Raw genomic sequence first — 17,133 nt, forward strand, 5'->3', positions numbered from 1 at the left:
GCTTGGGTCCAAGGGTGTGCATGCCAACACACATGCCATCCATCCCTTATGAGCATTTCGACACCTTGGAGAATCCCACAATTTTATCACTTCCATTATCGTCCCACAGTCATGGTGCGCTTCCCTTTACAAGCGGTGAACTGGGGAAAAGGGGTGGAAAAACTGCTGATAGTTCCACTGTCAACGGTCATATACAGGTAATTGCTTAAGGTGTCTTTAATATATTATGTACCAAAGCTGTATACTTCAAGTATACTTCAAGAACATCTGAACTATATAGTATTACATAAAACCATCAATTAAAAACAATAAACAATAAAACCAAACCAAACGCGTTTCGACCCAATATGGTCTTCCTCAGAGGTATACTAAAATTAACATACATATGAACTGGGTATGTTTAGCCTGGAGAAGAGAAGATTGAGGGAAGACTTAATAGCACTCTTCAAATACTTAAAAGGTTGTCACACAGAGGAGGGCCAGGATCTCTTCTCGATCCTCCCAGAGTGCAAGACACGGAATAACAGGCTCAAGTGACAGGAAGCCAGATTCTGGCTGGACATCAGGAAAAAATTCCTGACTGTTAGAGCAGTACGACAATGGAACCAGTGACCTAGGGAGGTTGTGGGCTCTCCCACACTAGAGGCCTTCAAGAGGCAGCTGGACAAGCATCTGTCAGGGATGCTTTAGGGTGGATTCCTGCATTGAGCAGGGGTTGGACTGGATGGCCTTGTAGGACCCTTCCAACTCTTCTATTCTATGATTCTATGAAGTACAGAAAATCATTTTGGGATTGTTTTGGCCTGCAAGTCAAGAGAGTATAACGTTAGCAACATCCATTTTTATGCTGGAACTACAGGTTTTTTTAAATATATATATATATATAAAATTAAAAAATCTTTATTCCTTCTTGATCTTTGTTTCAACTTACCACTATTCTGTTGCTTTTTAAAAAAGGCTATAAAAAGCCTACTGGATTCAGGTTGCTTCTCAAGCTGGTGGCTTTTATGCATGCCCTCCAACTGCTTCCAGTGCCCCACATGTATGGCAGGGGCTTAATGGACAAATTCAGAGAGGAGTCACATGACCCCCATCAGGTGATGTCTCGATCTGGGACGTCTGGGGATGGGGTGGGGCTTCTGGCAGATGCAGGGCTACCCCCCCCCGTTGAATAAGGGGGAGGGCTCAGAGTTTGTTGTGAGGTAGCCTTTCCAAGAGTCCCTTGACCTCTTCACTCTGCCTCCCGTTGCAGGCTCACCCAATGCCGAGCCCAAGCACTTTTCGTTGTGCCACGTGGAGATGAGGGAGGATGCTGGAGACGTTCCCTTGAACGGGATGAAGGGAGGGGCATTGGCTGTGAATGCTTCCTCCCCTGAAGCTCTAGGAATGGGTTTCCCCACTCAATGTCAGGCCCAGGGGAAGTGGTGTGCACACAGTGTTTACTGTCTGTTCTGGATTACTCTGAGCAAGACAGGATCAGAGAAGGCCGGAGGTAAGGCCGGAGGCAGGGATTAGCCACCGGAGAGCACTGTGGATGAAATGGTGGCTAGACATTTCTCCCAGAAGGAGCTGTCCTTATGGTGAAGGACTGCAGTCAACTGACGCGTTGAGATGGCTGGCAGATCCTCTGAGGCCTCTTCAGTTTCAGCGTGCCTCTCGCTTCCACAGCTGCCTTTCCAGACACTATACCTCCTTCCAGCCCAAGAAGAGAGGCCCAGGCAGTCTGAGGCATCCCAGTTGCTGCTTTCCGGCTGTGAATGCTTCCTCCCCTGAAGCTCTAGGGATGGGTTTCCTCACTTGGTATCTGAACCAGGGGAAGCGGTGTACACATCGTATGCACATCAGGGAAGGCTGGAGGCAGGGCAGGACCTTGGAGAGCACAGTGCAGGAAGAGCTGGCCGGAGGTTTCTCCCCTAAGGAGCTGTTATTCAGGCAAAGGTCTGCAGTCCACATCGGCCTGAAGAGAGCGGGCTCCGCCTGGTCTTTCAGTGGCTCCCTCCATGGTGCCTACTAACTGGAGTTCTTCAAGGTTCTGCCAGGTTCCCGAGTCCTGTGCTCTTGGTGGCTGAGGAACAGGAGGAGATGGAGATAAAGAAGGGGTGCTCAGGATGTCTGCTGAGGTGATATTATGTGTCCAAGTCATTTGCAGGATCCTTTGTAGCCTCAGATCTAGGGGACAAGATGCCTTCCCCAACACTAGGCACACCCCATCTGACGTGACTTGGTCCAGGCTTTGACTGAAGTCATTCATGAAATTTTATAGAATCATAGAATAATAGAGTTGGAAGGGGCCTATAAGGCCATCGAGTCCAACCCCCTGCTCAATGCAGAAATCAGTCCCTTGCGTGATTTGGAAGCTATACTTCTATTTATGCAGCCCAAAATAGCATTTGCTTTTTTTGCAGCCACAACCCACTGTTGGCTCATATTCAGCGCGTGATCTACAACAATTCCAAGCTTTCCCCATTGGCCAGTTACCAAAGATTATCCCTGGACACACTGCAGCAGAGTGTCCCACTTGGCCACGATCCAAACACAAGTGGAGCTGGCGGTGGCGGCCCTTCTCCTGGGCTGAGAGAGGCGCCTGTGCCCCACGAAGCTGCATGGGTTTAGGCTCCAGTAACCAATTTCTTGGGTGGCACAGGCACTTGGCACTTCAGTACCATAATCCAGAGAAACGCCCAGTGGGGCACAAGCCCTTTTCTGGAGACAATTAATCAGGTCTGGCAACTGAGCTAATTCATCTTAAAGAGGATAAAGAGACCCACCTGGAACTGATCACGGAGGGCAGCCTCATTCCAATCTTAGACGCAGAGCCAGAAAGCCCTGGCATACTCTAAGGTGGAACCCATCCCTTGGTGTAAACTACAGAGGCAGGAATTCTCTGTTTCCTCCTTCCGAGGATCCCTCAAACACCTGTATTGTCTCAGCAAGGAAGGCTGTATAGCTACTGAAGAGAGAATCATAGAATCATAGAATAGCAGAGTTGGAAGGGGCCCACAAGGCCATCGAGTCCAACCCCCTGCTCAATGCAGGAATCCACCCTAAAGCATCCCTGACAGATGCTTGTCCAGCTGCCTCTTGAAGGGCTCTAGTGTGGGAGAGCCCACAATCTCCCTAGGTAACTGAGTCAAAGAGGGCTTTAGTTCAGGGGCAATATTTGCAGCTTCGTTAGCCTTCCGTCGGTTTTGAATGTTCAGTTTTTCAGCTTGATGTTGGCCCACTTGAGTTCCCAAAACCTGGTTTGGAGCCTCTAAAAACTGGTGCTCAGCTGTGAGAGCCCTCACCCCTTCCGTCTGGGCTGGAACAAGCTGTCCTGGCAGCAGGAGGCCCAGGAAACATGGTCTGCAGGGATGGGGAGAGCAAGACGCCAGAGGCAGCGGGGACGATGGGTGGGCAGCAGTCTTCCTGTCTGGTGTGCCGTTCCTTCACAAGCTCCCATGATGTGTTGCAGGGCTCTTGTCAATGGCCCTGGCTTCTGGGTCCCTGGAACACCTTTGAGGAATCCTCCTTGAAAGGGAAGAGATTTTTCTTCTGTTCCAACATCTTCTGCAAGGGGTGGTGTATTGGAATTGCAGGAGATATCTTGACAGATGCATAGAGCAACGAACCCGAAGACAAGCATCTGAGGATCCTGGGGATGAGTTTGAGAATTGCTGCCCCCGGCCTTTCTCGGAGGGAGATGCGGGGCATTGCTTCCCTTCCATGAAGAGTCGAGATGGACATCCCATGGGCGAGTTCTGGGATTCAGCTACCATGCTCATGCCAGCCTGGGATGTGGGGAAGGGTCAGTCAAGGGTCTCCAGGAATCAGGTGCTGATCATAAAGACCGTGTGTGGCAAAATTTTAAAGATATTCCCTCTGTAGGTGGAAAAAGAAAAGCATTCTCTCCTGAGTCATCCCTGTCTGCTCCCGAGATATCCTGTGTGTCATTTACATGAACAGGGATGACCCTGGGATGATCCCGGGTTAGGTTTATCTTCAAAAAGGGCAAAAAGGAGGAACCTGGGAACTACAGACCAGTCAGTCTGACATCCATCCCTGGGAAAATTCTGGAGCAGATTATAAAGAAGTCAATCTGTAAACACCTTGAAATCAATGCGGTGATCACTAGAAGCCAACATGGATTTGTCGGAACAAATCCTGTCAGACTAATTTGATCTCATTTTTTCATCCTTCTGGACTGTGGGAATGCTGTGGACGTCATATATCTTGACTTCAGCAAAGCTTTTGACAAAGTACCACATGACATTCTGATTAACAAACTAGCTAAAAGTGGGCTAGATGGAACAACTATTAGGTGGGTTCACAGTTGGCTACAGAATCGGACTCAAAGAGTACTTATCAATGGAACCTTCTCAAACTGGGGAGAGGCAACGAGTGCGGTGCCGCAGGGCTCAGTCCTGGGCCCAGTGCTCTTCAAAATTTGTATTAATGATTTGGACGAGGAGGTGCAGGGAACGCTGATCATATTTGCAGATGACACCAAATTGGGTGGGATAGCTAATACCCTGGAAGACAGAAACAAACTTCAAAGTGATCTTGATAGGCTGGAGTGCTGGGCTGAAAACAACAGAATGAAATTTAATAGGGATAAATGCCAAGTTCTACATCTAGGAAATAGAAACCAAATGGACAGTTACAAGATGGGGGATACTTGGCTCAGCAATACTACAAACGAGAAGAATCTTGGAATTGTTGTAGATCACAAGCTGAATATGAGCCAACAGTGCGATGTGGCTGCAAGAAAGGCAAATGCTATTTTGGGATGCATTAATAGAAGTATAGCTTCCAAATCACGTGACGTCCTGGTTCCTCTCTACTCAGCCCTGGTTAGGCCTCATCTAGAGTATTGCGTCCAGTTCTGGGCTTCACAATTCAAGAAGGATGCAGACAAGCTGGAGCGTGTTCAGAGGAGGGCAACCAGGATGATCAGGGGTCTGGAAACAAAGCCCTAGGAAGAGAGACTGAAAGAACTGGGCATGTTTAGCCTGGAGAAGAGAAGATTGAGGGGAGACATGATAGCACTCTTCAAATACTTAAAAGGTTGTCACACAGAGGAGGGCCAGGATCTCTTCTCGATCCTCCCAGAGTGCAGGACGTGGAATAACGGGCTCAAGTTAAAGGAAGCCAGATTCCAGCTTGACATCAGGAAAAACGTCCTGACTGTTAGAGCAGTACAACAATGGAACCAGTTACCTAGGGAGGTTGTGGGCTCTCCCACACTAGAGGCCTTCAAGAGGCAGCTGGACAACCCTCTGTCAGGGATGCTTTAGGATGGATTCCTGCATCAAGCAGGGGGTTGGACTCGATGGCCTGTAGGCCCCTTCCAACTCTGCTATTCTATGATTCTAGCTAAGGCCCTACCCTCACTAACTCCTAACTCTCTAATTGTCAAACTGTCACTTCACTCCCCCCCCCCTTACTCTCTCTCTCAAATCAACCAACCAATCAGACAACACCATTCACACTGCTCATCATTCTAACACCCCCCTCATTTACTTACCATTTCCTGAAAAGAATTGTCCATGGCAAATCCAAAACCTAAACCGCACACTTAAATATACACATATAAACAATAACATATAAAATATCCTTTTGTCACAATGCTGTCTCTGGGGTGCCCGAGGTTGGGGATCCTTTTGCTGCAGCCACCCAGCCTTGCTCCACTTGGAGTGGGGGGGGGAGGGGCTCCCTGCCTTGCCGGCCCTTGGACACCTTCCCAAAGGGGACTAACGCCAACCTGTCCGCTTCCTGCCTCTTGAGCTTGAGAAGGAACATCAAGGCCATGCGGCTCTCGCTGTCCTGCATACTGAACCCGGGGGGTAGATAAGGAGGGAAGGGGAGGTGCCGCGGCAGCACTGCAGGCAGACGGGGTACTCCACAAAGGTCGGGCCCTGCTCCTTCTTCGGGGCCAGGCGCACGTCCCGCCTGCTTTCTCCTTGTCTAGCGATGCCAAAATGGCATGAGCCGGGGCCTGAGGCCTGGCAGGGGGCTGCACAAACCTCTGGCTCTCCTGGCACAGCTCGAGTCGTAGCTTCGTATGTGCGATAATGCGCACGTGCGCATTTATAACTCACAATAAAAATAAATACATTCAGGAAATAAATTGGTGCTGCTGCTACAGTGTGACGCTCTTTACCTACATTCGAATCAACGGAAAATGGGGATTATATTTAATGAGGAGCAATCCCGTTGTCGTATAGACATGGGGATGGCCCCAATCCTCAGCTCCCGATATCTCATTTATTACCAGGGAGGAAACCCACTGATAAATGGTGGCAAGAGAAAGCTGGCCTGCTACTTCCCCCGCTTTATGGTGGGGCCATGTGGGTGTTTGAATGGGTGTAGATGGATTGTGCGTGTGCGTGGAGCGGGGTGGGGTGGGAATAGCTCTGGCCCAATCCTGGCCTGCAGCTCTGGATTTCCCCCAAAGGTGCACGGCCTGAAGGGAAAGGGGTGGAACGCTCATGGTGTAAATAGAGACTTTCTACCCAGCCTGGACAATCCTATCTAGCATGAAGAATGTGCTTGCAGTCTGTTCACTGCTTTTCTATCCACAGTGTGTGTGTGTGTGAGTGAACAGTCTCTCAGCCATGCTTAGAAATCAGTTTAGCTGCTAGCGAAGACAAGGGGAAGGTCAAACTCAGGCTCTCTTCCCATTTAACCTGCTGCTGCTGCTGCTACCATTTGCAGTTGGAATCCCAGTGGAAGTTGAGCTCCTGTGATTAGGTGAGCCTGGAATTCTCTCCTCCTTTCCCCCAGCCATTTCGGCTGTCTAAAGTAGGCTTGGATTGACTAGCCCTGGGTTTCCCAGAACGGATGCCCACCTCCCAGACGAGTCGTAAGGAGCCTTAAGATCTTTGGGGAAAGCCCTTCTCTCAGTTCCACTACTCTCAGAGGCATGTTTGGTGAGGACAGGAGCTTCTTGGTGGCTGCCCCCAGCCTCTGGAACTTCCTGGTGATGAAGGTTAGGTTGGCCTCCTGTTCTCCTTCCATTGTTAGGCAAAAACGTTTTTATCCAGGCATGCTTCTGCCGTGTACAACAATGTGTTTAACTGGTTGAGTGCTGTCGATTTATTTTATTGTTGTGTCTTTAATTGCAGGTTATGGATCTATTTTTATGCTATGTTTTAATTAAAACATTCTTAATCTCTATTATTATTATTATTATTATTATTATTATTATTATTATTATTATTATTTGCTTTGAGCACCATTTTTGCCACAAAAGCGGGATATAAATTTAATAAATAAATCACAAACAAATAAGGGATCCTTATTTATTTGCACTCGATCCTCCCAGAGTGCAGGACATGGAATAACGGGCTCAAGTTACAGGAAGCCAGATTCCAGCTGGACATCAGGAAAAACTTCCTGACTGTTAGAGCAGTACGACAATGGAACCGGTTCCCTAGGGAGGTTGTGGGCTCTCCCACACTAGAGGCATTCAAGAGGCAGCTGGACAACCATCTGCCAGGGATGCTTCAGGGTGGATTCCTGCATTGAGCAGGGGGTTGGACTCGATGGCCTTGTAGGCCCCTTCCAACTCTGCTATTCTATGATTCTATGATTCTAAGTTATGGACTCACTGCTGGTGCAAAGGCCTTGGCAGGAACCCACCCATGCTGACTCTTGGTACCAGGGCTGGGCACAGGCTGGGCATTATATCAAGTCTGGGGCATATTTCCATCAGTTCCTTTCCTCTCTACCTCCATATATTTCAGGTTTTGAAGTGTATCGCTTTTTTTAATTGCCTTGGTGACATTTTTTTTCTTCGGGGGATTTTGCCCAGGAGTGTGGCACTTCCCAGTACAGAATAAAATCTGAATTTTTCAACTTTGCAAAAAGACCAAAGTCAAATTTAAAGTGCCTAGCACTGCAATCCTACGTGTATCTATTCACACCATACAACTGGATTTGATCCCAGATAAAGAATTGCAGTCAAAGTCCTCGGATTTGCAAACAACCCAATCTTCACCAATGCTAAATTTGGATTTGTATCAAAATTCAAATCCAGCCCCTTGCATTTGGGATATGCAGAAGGTCCAAACTGTGTCTAGCTCCGTTTGCTTGCTTAGAAGGCCTCTCTCTTTCCATTTGGGTGCATGAGCGAGTTTTGGAGCGTGGCTGACATGATGGACCTTTGATCTTCCAGCTCCGAAAGATGAAGCAACTCACGGTCATCCTGCTGTGTGTGTTTGTGCTTCCAAAAGTCCAGCGGTGTGGTAAGTCCAGGAGTTCCTCCGGAAAATTACACCTATTAAAAAGTGCAGAAGTCGTCTCCTTCACTGTATCTGTTTGCAGGATTTAGTAACTGGCTGGACGAGGACCAGCGATGGACAAATCCGTCGGTTTCTCTTTTTCCTGCATTCAAATTTTTAAATCCATCTCAATTTTTTTCCCCATCCTGCTTATCAAGACATGTGCAAATTTGGGGACATGCTTATAAATAGCAAACCAAACAAATTCCCACCCCTCTGCACCAGCCAAATTCAACAGGTGTCCCCAGCATGGAAAAGTCCTTGTTGTACCTGCCAGCCATATAGCTCTTAAGGATAAGGAGCTCGTCGGGGGGGGGGGGAAGAGAGGTGGCAACCCTAATTCAGCACAAGCGTGGTTGGATACGCAGGGATACTTTTAAGAGCTAAGCACTCAAGCCTTGGGCCTAGATGGACAAATTTGTCCATGATAGTTTCTCCCACGTTTAAAAACCTCAAGTTCTTTTTGTCCCTAATATGGAGAACTTTGCAAATTTTGGTACATTCTTATCAAAACCGAATTGAAAATAAATTCTCACCCCCCATTGAAAAATCAGAGCTGGCTCAAGGCATTTTGCTCTCCGAGATGAAGCCACAGCCCCTTTCCATGTACAGTTGAATGTCTTCAACTCTGGCCATGTCTACGGCATCTCCACCACACCTAAGGGTAGCATACTAAGTTAGGGGGCACAGAGTAGGCCACGTGGCACACACAGTTCTAGCAGGGGCCTACACACGCCAGCAGCCATCACCTGAGGCGGTTGCCTCACTCTACCTTAAAGGAGGCAGTTGGGTGACTGCTCCTGAAGAAATCATTGCTGGACCTACAAGATCTAGTGGCAAATCTTCCCTTCTAGGGTATGGCCATGTGCTGGCTGACTAGGATGAGGCTCATGTACTGAGTCCATTTCAGTCAGGGTCCAAACCTGGCTATGGCACTGAAACAGCCTTGGCCACCTCTGTCAGGAGAGAGACACAGGGAGTGGAAGTTCTCCTTGATCTCTCAGTGGCTTTTGATAACATCAACCATGGTGTCCTTCTGGAGGAGCTAGAATGACTCAGGTGTGGGCGGGATTGCTTTCCGGTGGTTCCACTCTTACCTGGATAGACATATTTTGAAAGTGCTGGGGGATTTCTGCTCAACTCCATGGCATCTTTGGTTCAGGAACCTCCAAGGTTCTGTATAAATGTGGGCCTTTATCCTCTTTCCATCCTTTCCTTTCTTTCTAAAAAAGTAAGTGTTTTGGTGTCACTGGTGTGACTTGCCTTATGTCAGACTATAACCCACTTGTGGATCCTGACCCATTCGCTGAAGACCAATGCCCTAAGAAATCCATTCTGTGCAGATAGCAATGGTTGTGTTACTTCACTGAAGCGAGACATCCTCAAGTTGATGGTCAAATGGGAAGATGCTACCTGCCTCCTGAACCAGCAAGGCCTACCTCCGAACCTCATCCAAACTCTGCCTCGAAGTTGCAAGGAAATCAAAACAGCTCTGGAAGGAGCTCCAGGTGTGTGAGCTGGGAAAGAGATAGGTTTGATCCAGAGCTACTGGGAAATGTTTAAATTGGGCTCAACGGTCTGAATATAAAGGCCCATAGATATGTTCTTCTTGCCTGACAGCATCAGAATTACATTGGGTCCTGAACTCATTGGCTAGAGAGATGCTGCATCAGTATTCTGTGCACAAAAGGACTATTTAACAGATGCAGAGCTGTGCTGGGGGTGGGGGGAAATGTGTCCTACATGCAATGAAACTGGGTCTGGCAAGTACTTTGCAGTCAGTATAGGAAGGACTCCGACAACCTGAAAGAACTGGCATGTTTAGCCTGGAGAAGAGAAGATTGAGGGGAGACATGATAGCACTCTTCAAATACTTAAAAGGTTGTCACTCAGAGGAGGGCCAGGATCTCTTCTCAATCCTCCCAGAGTGCAGGACACGGAATAACAGGCTCAAGTTACAGGAAGTCAGATTCCGGCTAGACATCAGGAAAAGCTTCCTGACTGTTAGAGCAGTACAACAATGGAACCAGTTACCTAGGGAGGTAGTGGGCTCTCCTACACTAGAGGCCTTCAAGAGGCAGCTGGACAACCATCTGTCAGGGATGCTTTAGTTTGAATTCCTGCATTGAGCAGGGGGTTGGACTCGATGGCCTTGTAGCCCCTTCCAACTCTGCTATTCTATGATTCTTAACCTGTGCCTGTCATAGGTTATGATCATAGTTAATTCTACAAATGGCATGAGAGTTTTTGGTCGGCATGTTTATGGGTTTCTTTCTGCAGATGGATTGTACTACCTGGCCACAGATGATGGTGAGGTCTATCAAACCTTCTGTGACATGTCCACGAATGGAGGTGGCTGGACACTGGTGGCCAGCATCCATGAAAACAACATCTATGGGAAATGCACCCAGGGAGACCGTTGGTCTAGCCAACAGGGCAGCAACAGCAAATACCCCAGAGGGGAAGGCAACTGGTCCAACAATGCCACCTTTGGATCAGCCATGGCCTCAACAAGTGATGACTACAAGGTAATCACCTGATGGGTTTTCCTGATTAGAAACGATAATTGGCATAGGATGCATTTGGATGTAACTACTAAACTGCAGTTCAGCCCAACTTGAAGAAGACTTGGAGCGATGCTCCCCACCTCTACAAATTCGGAAGCATTCACTCCCACACTAGAAGCCTTCAAGAGGCAGCTGGACAACCATCTGTCAGGGATGCTTTAGGGTGGATTCCTGCATTGAGCAGGGGGATTGGACTCGATGGCCTTGTAGGCCCCTTCCAACTCTGCTATTCTATGATTCTATGATTTTGTTCAACTAACCATAGTTTGTCACTTCATGCAAAATGGGACAAACAGCACCTAGTTTAAAGCAGAGGTGAGCAACTTCATTGGGTCTGGGAGCTGTTCCTCCCCCCTGCCGCCACACTCCTGCTGCTGCGCCACTGAATTTTGGTGGCATAGCAGTAGCAGCAAAAAAATTGGCACTTTGCCACCAAATTCCAGCAGTGGACTGCAACAGAAAACAAGCTAAATTTGCCTTTCCAGTCTCCATTGAATTTGACCCTGAAATTCAGCAGCAAACCATCATTTTATATATATATGGCCAGCTGAAGACCTTTTTATTCACTCAGTATTTTAACACTTAATTTTAACTTAAATTTAAATTTTACTGTTTTACCTCTGTATTTTAATCTTATATCAACTTTGCTGTGTGGTTTTATCCTGGTTGCGCTTTGTGTTTTAACCTGTTGGGTGTTTTACTGTGGTTTTAATTTTTGTGAACCGCCCAGAGAGCTTCGGCTATTGGGCGGTATAAAAATGTAATAAATAAATAAATAAATAAATAAATAAATATTCCTGGCCTTCTTCACACCACAAAAAAACCACCCCAGTAAGTCTGATTTATTTTTAAAGAGGGAACTTGCCGCTATCTCCTGGTGTGTGCAGGAGAAGCAGCAGAATCAAAACAGCCCACTGAAAGGGCCACGTGGACGTTGTTTACTTCCTCTTTCGAAAGAGGAAGTATTGAAGGACAATTGCACCAGCAGAAGAGGCTATTTCTCCAAAAAGGAAAAAAAAAAGGCTTATACAACCCAAAGTATAATCACATAATGGCAATGAAAATGTAAGTACGAAAAGGAAACACTTCAGCATAAAGCAGCAAAACCAACCAAAAATATCATATATAAAAAATTAAGGAACAGCTGAATTTGAACTTCGGGATAATCTGGGCACAGGAACTATCTAATGGGGCAAGAATTTGTTTTCTAGAACCCTGGCTATTACGACCTTGAAGCTCAGGATTTGTCTATATGGCACGTCCCCAACGAAACCCCTTTGAAGGAATGGATGTCCGCTGCCTTCTTGAGATATCGCACTGAAACTGGGTTCTTGGCTGCAGAAGGAGGGAACCTTCTCAGGCTGTACCAGGTAAGCATGGCTGCCTGCTGACCCCATATTTCTGCCCAGTGACTTTGAGGGCTGCAGCTATTCTGGAGTGCTCATGAAGAGGTGCTGTTTTGAGGATGTTCCCACCAATTTACTGAGTGCAGCATCAAACACAGCTTGAGGGGCTGGGGGCAGTCTTCACCCATAGGTATTTAATCTTCCCGATCAGATACCCTTTCCAAATTTGAGTGCCTCTACCTGGTGTTGGGAACTTGAGATAGGACCGGGGTTCTGTTGATATACCCTGTTGTTGGTGCACCTTGCTACTCAACAATCTCCCTTCTCAATCTGACAGTGGTGGTCTCATAAGTGGTGTTGAGGACCACGTACGGCTGATAGTCTTGGAGGACTTTCACACCAAGGTTATTTTGCCCGGGGTGGTTTGGGATTGCATGGCCTCCATGACAACCACAAGACTGTCCCAAATTTTATCACTCCAAAAACATGTCGCCACACTTTGGACCTGATGTTCTGTAATGGAACAGAGAAGAATCTGTGGATGGGAGAGCAAGTTATGATTTTGTTGTCATGAACTGATCATTACTGCAGCCTCTACAAGGGTGAGAAACTAGTTGGTATAGTCCATCTCCAGAGATTGATGAGTCCAGATGGTTTTCTGACCTCTCTGCAGAGTTTCCTGCAGTTCTAGCTAACGGTCCTGCTTGGAATAATGGGGCGACCTGGTCATCGCTCCCAAACACCTTTGCCCAAATTGTAGTGCCAAATCAGCATCTGGGTGTGCTTTGGTCAACAACCAAAGTGCAAGTGGCAAAAAAACTTGAACCAAAAACTACCCAACACAAGTGAGGCCCATTTTTGACATACTCAGCAATGATGACGGCAGCAAAGAAATATTATTTTTCTGCCACCAATACGTCTGCACAATGCTCTTCGTCTGAGCTATTTTTACTGGTGAGAAGCTCACTTAATATAGATTGTGGAGCCCACATTGTAGAACTCTCAAAGGCTCAACGTGGAGAATTTGAGGTGCGTCTTGCAAATAAAATTGCTCGTATCTGTGCCAACTTGGATGTCACATTTTTTAAAGCGTCAGAGATGGCATTACTAGGACACCATCTGGTCCTGTTGTTATGGATAGTTTCCAGCTTTTGTGTTTTCTTTTACCTTTCTATTCCTTCCAGAAATACCCAGTGACGTTTGGAATTGGCAGCTGTCCAGATGACAATGGCCCAGAAGTACCAGTCATCTATGATGCTGGCAATGCTGAGCAGACATCTTTCTTCTATGCCCCAAATGCTCGAGGTAAATTTTTGTTTCCTGAGCCAGGTACTCTGTGGCATTGGCAAAATTCTTTTGGTGGTCTTTGGTGGGGAATAGGAAAGGAAAGGAACCTCTCGTGCAAGCACTGAGTCATTGCTGACTCTTGGAGGGACGCCAGCTTTCGCTGATGTTTTCTTGGCAGGCCTTATAGCGGGGTGGTTTGCCGTTGCCTTCCCCAGCCGTTATTCCCTTTCCCCCAGCTAACTGGGTACTCATTTTACCGACCTTGGGAGGATGGAAGGCTGAGTCGACCCAAGCCGGCTGCCTGAAACCAGCTTCCTCTGGGATCGAACTCAGGCCGTGGGGAGAGTTTCAGCTGCAGAAACTGCTGCTTTACCACTCTGCGCCACACGAGGTTCCTGGTGGGGAATATAAGAACATAAATACAGAGTCCAAGCTTTTCTACACTAGGCTGTTAATCATTGTACCTACTAGGGCTATGCACTGCTTTGGGCCAAAGCCCTGAATCTGAGTCAAGGTGGGCCAATCTGGCCTGCCTCGGCCCGAATATGAGGCGGAACTGAGTCAGCCCGAGGCAACCTGGTCAGCTTTGTGTCCAGCTTTCCTGTGTGTTTGCTGTGTGGGAACACGGTGGACACTCAGAAACCTGCAAGAGCAGACCCGCTTCAGGGACACGCACCTCGCTTTGGTAAAGTGAGGCGGCCAAGCCCCGAAGCACCCTGAGTCAAACTGGGGCTGTTTCGAAGGCACAAAATGCCCTCGGAGGTGAGTCAGGGGGGCCGTACACAGTCCTAGTATCTACTTCCAGTTTTGCCGCAGAAGTGAGATCCAAACTCTACCCGCAGAGCATTTCCTTTGCTGCTTTTTCATGACATAACCTCTAGATCAGCCTTCCTCAACCTGGGGCGCTCCAGATGTGTTGGGCTACAACTCCCAGAATGCCCCAGCCAGCTCTGGCTGGGGCATTCTGGGAGGTGCAGTCCAACACATCTGGAGCGCCCCAGGTTGAGGAAGGCTGAACTAGATGGAGCTGTGCTGTAGCAGAAGAGCTCAAATGCACAAGGAAAAATGGTGCCATTTCCCTCGTTCTAAAAAAAATACCCTATTTTCCCTGTTCAAAAATAACCGGGAAAGTGCTCTGATGTTACGCTGTTGTCTAAAGAACCTGTAGACAGTAAGCAATCACAAGCACACAATAAATGCCTTGTGTGGAAAAGCTGCCCAAGAGCTAAAACTCAGTTCTGAAGAAAGAAGGATGCATTGAAATCCCCACATGTGAAACCGAAAGGTTGCTTGGAGCACGAGAAGGCAGGGCAGAGCACAGGGAGGTGTTGCCCAAGGTGAATGGCCACCAGGAAGCCTGCGCTCCCTCCGGCCATGGGGATTAACTGTTCCCACCCCACAGCTGGAATGCCATGGGGTTGTTATGGTTTTTAAGACGTGATACCAAAAAGGGGAAAGGGATTTGGGGAGAGTCCATATCAGTGGCAGAACCCCAACTTTGCACGCAGAAGAACCTAAGCCAAAGTGCCGCCATAACGACATCCCACCCCCAGACACAAACGTATGAAGCTGAACACTGAAAGGCAGGCAGCAGGAAATCGTAGGTGGCCTGTTGTACATCTGGAAGCCAAGCGGTTGGTTTGAAATTCTCAGCCATGGTGTCAGGTTTCTCAAAACACCCCTGCTTTTGATGGGAGGCAAATGACAAAGCTTGCTAAGTAATCCACAAAGCTTTTATTAAGCAACTATAGAGTCTAACCTCTTGGAAATGTCCCCCTAGGCAGAACTATGCAAACTAAGTGAGACAATTGTCTGTTCAAGAAGAATAGGAAGCCACTTCCCAAACGCCCATAACTTCAGAGCACCTGGTGCGGAGGCAGGTTCTGGCGTAATCAAACTGACTTTCTCACGCCTTCCTTCCGCCCCGTGCATTTGAGCTTCCGGCGGACCCTAGCATCAGCTAGCTTGTCGGGACAGTCACCTCTGGAAAGAACCTCACTTCCCACTGAGTGTGTAGGATTTGGCCTTGAAGAGATAAGTTCTGGAGAGGGCTGACTCCCAGCTGGGGAATCGCCCATCAGAGCTTCCTCCCCTACTGGTACAGGCTAGCTGGTGTCTGGTGCTGCTGCGTCTTCTAGTTCTGAATCTGATTCTGACTGATTACCCGAAACATCTTCTCCCAAAACAGGGGCAGTAGAGTTAGACATGACACATGGTTGGTACAAAGCACAGCTTGATATGATGTCTCAGCTGAGCTGAGGGTATTGAATTTCAATTATAGCTATCAACTGCCAAGCTCTTGGTATACTGAGGGATACTCTCTGCTGCAATCTTCCTGTTCTGTGTTTTTTTTTTTTAATGTGTTTTTCCCAGCTGCGTTTGAACCTGGCTTCATTCAGTTCCGGGTGTTTAATACTGAGAAAGCTGCCATGGCTCTGTGTGCAGGAATAAAAGTCACGGGATGTGATACACAACATGTGAGTAGCTAGACCAAAGGATCAGATTTGGAACTGGCGCCTTCCATTGGCAATGTTGAATATTGCCTTCTCTAGGTTCCATGTTCCAAATGCCAGCTTCCCCTATTTTCCTTTTTCCAGAGCTGCGTTGGTGGAGGAGGGTATTTCCCGCAAGAAACTCCGCGGCAGTGTGGTGACTATACTGCCTTCGACTGGAATGGCTACGGCACACACAGCGGCTGGAGCGTTTCCAAACAGTTATTGGAGTCTGTGATGCTGCTCTTTTACCACTGAAGCTAGAAAGGATAAAGCCAATGAACACCAAAACACGTGCCCTAGAAATCAAAAATAGTTTTCCTTTCCTGGATTAGAAGCTCGCAATGAGAATGAAAGAATATGAATATTGATCTACTGTCTCAGCACAATTTCTTCCTCTTCCTCGCATGGCTGAAGGACCTACTGGGATCCTCTCTTATTATTCCTGTCAGTGTAGGAGGTATTAAAGTGTCAATAATATCAATTTAACCACTAATTAATCCCCCCCAAATCCCTTAGTAGCTCCAAGAACTTGGTTCAAATGGAAGCTAAATATATAACTTCTTTCATTTATAAACTACCTTTCTGCCAACTGACTCAATGTGCTCTACAGAGAGTGTGGTTTACAAGGAAATAGACATGATACCTAAAAAGGTGGGAAGGGATTTGAGAAGAGGCCATATCAGTGGGAGAGCCTCTGCTTTACATGCAGAAGATTCTAAAACCAATCCCTGGCATTTCCAGGTAGGGCTGGAAAAACTCCTGCCCATGGCAAGTTGCTGTGAGTCAGTGTCAATAGTACTGGGCTCGACCAACGGTCTGACCCAAACAGTTCTTTGAGGGGTGGAGCCAAATGACTGGTGATCCCACCCGATCTCAGCTTAACTACACATGCCCCATCTCTCTTTCATGCTAGAATTCAAAGAAGCATTTGTGGGATTCCCAGGCAGTTTTCTCATCCAAGTTCTGAGCAGACCCAGACTGGCTGAGCTTGAGTGAGATTGTTGCATCATATGCCTTAAAACCATGATCTGGGGGTGAACAGAGGAAGGCCTTCATGCTCTTGAAATGAAATACTCTGGTATCTGGGTGACACTTGGGGTCAGGGGCAAGGCTCTCTGTTTCCACACATAGCACATAGCAATTGCATTATTTATTTATTTATTTATCATAGAAT

General features: G+C 47.5%; 1 protein-coding gene across 2 annotated transcripts; it reads left to right on the forward strand.

Moving 5' to 3' along the window:
- Positions 1-6,500: 6,500 nt before the first annotated feature.
- Positions 6,501-16,327, forward strand: LOC134412249 (intelectin-like protein). Of its 2 annotated transcripts, none has more exons than XM_063146112.1 (8): positions 6,501-6,732; positions 8,114-8,228; positions 9,608-9,772; positions 10,545-10,792; positions 12,043-12,201; positions 13,362-13,482; positions 15,838-15,941; positions 16,062-16,327. In XM_063146112.1, the coding sequence occupies exons 2-8, from the start codon at positions 8,168-8,170 to the stop codon at positions 16,212-16,214; spliced, it is 1,011 nt and encodes a 336-aa protein (XP_063002182.1). In that variant the 5' UTR covers positions 6,501-6,732; positions 8,114-8,167; the 3' UTR covers positions 16,215-16,327. The 2 variants fall into 2 exon arrangements, with proteins under 2 accessions (XP_063002182.1, XP_063002183.1); XM_063146113.1 differs by having other exon boundaries at positions 8,159-8,228.
- Positions 16,328-17,133: the final 806 nt, after the last annotated feature.

This window comes from Elgaria multicarinata, chromosome 21 (genome assembly GCF_023053635.1).
Source record: "Elgaria multicarinata webbii isolate HBS135686 ecotype San Diego chromosome 21, rElgMul1.1.pri, whole genome shotgun sequence".
NCBI lineage: Eukaryota > Metazoa > Chordata > Lepidosauria > Squamata > Anguidae > Elgaria > Elgaria multicarinata.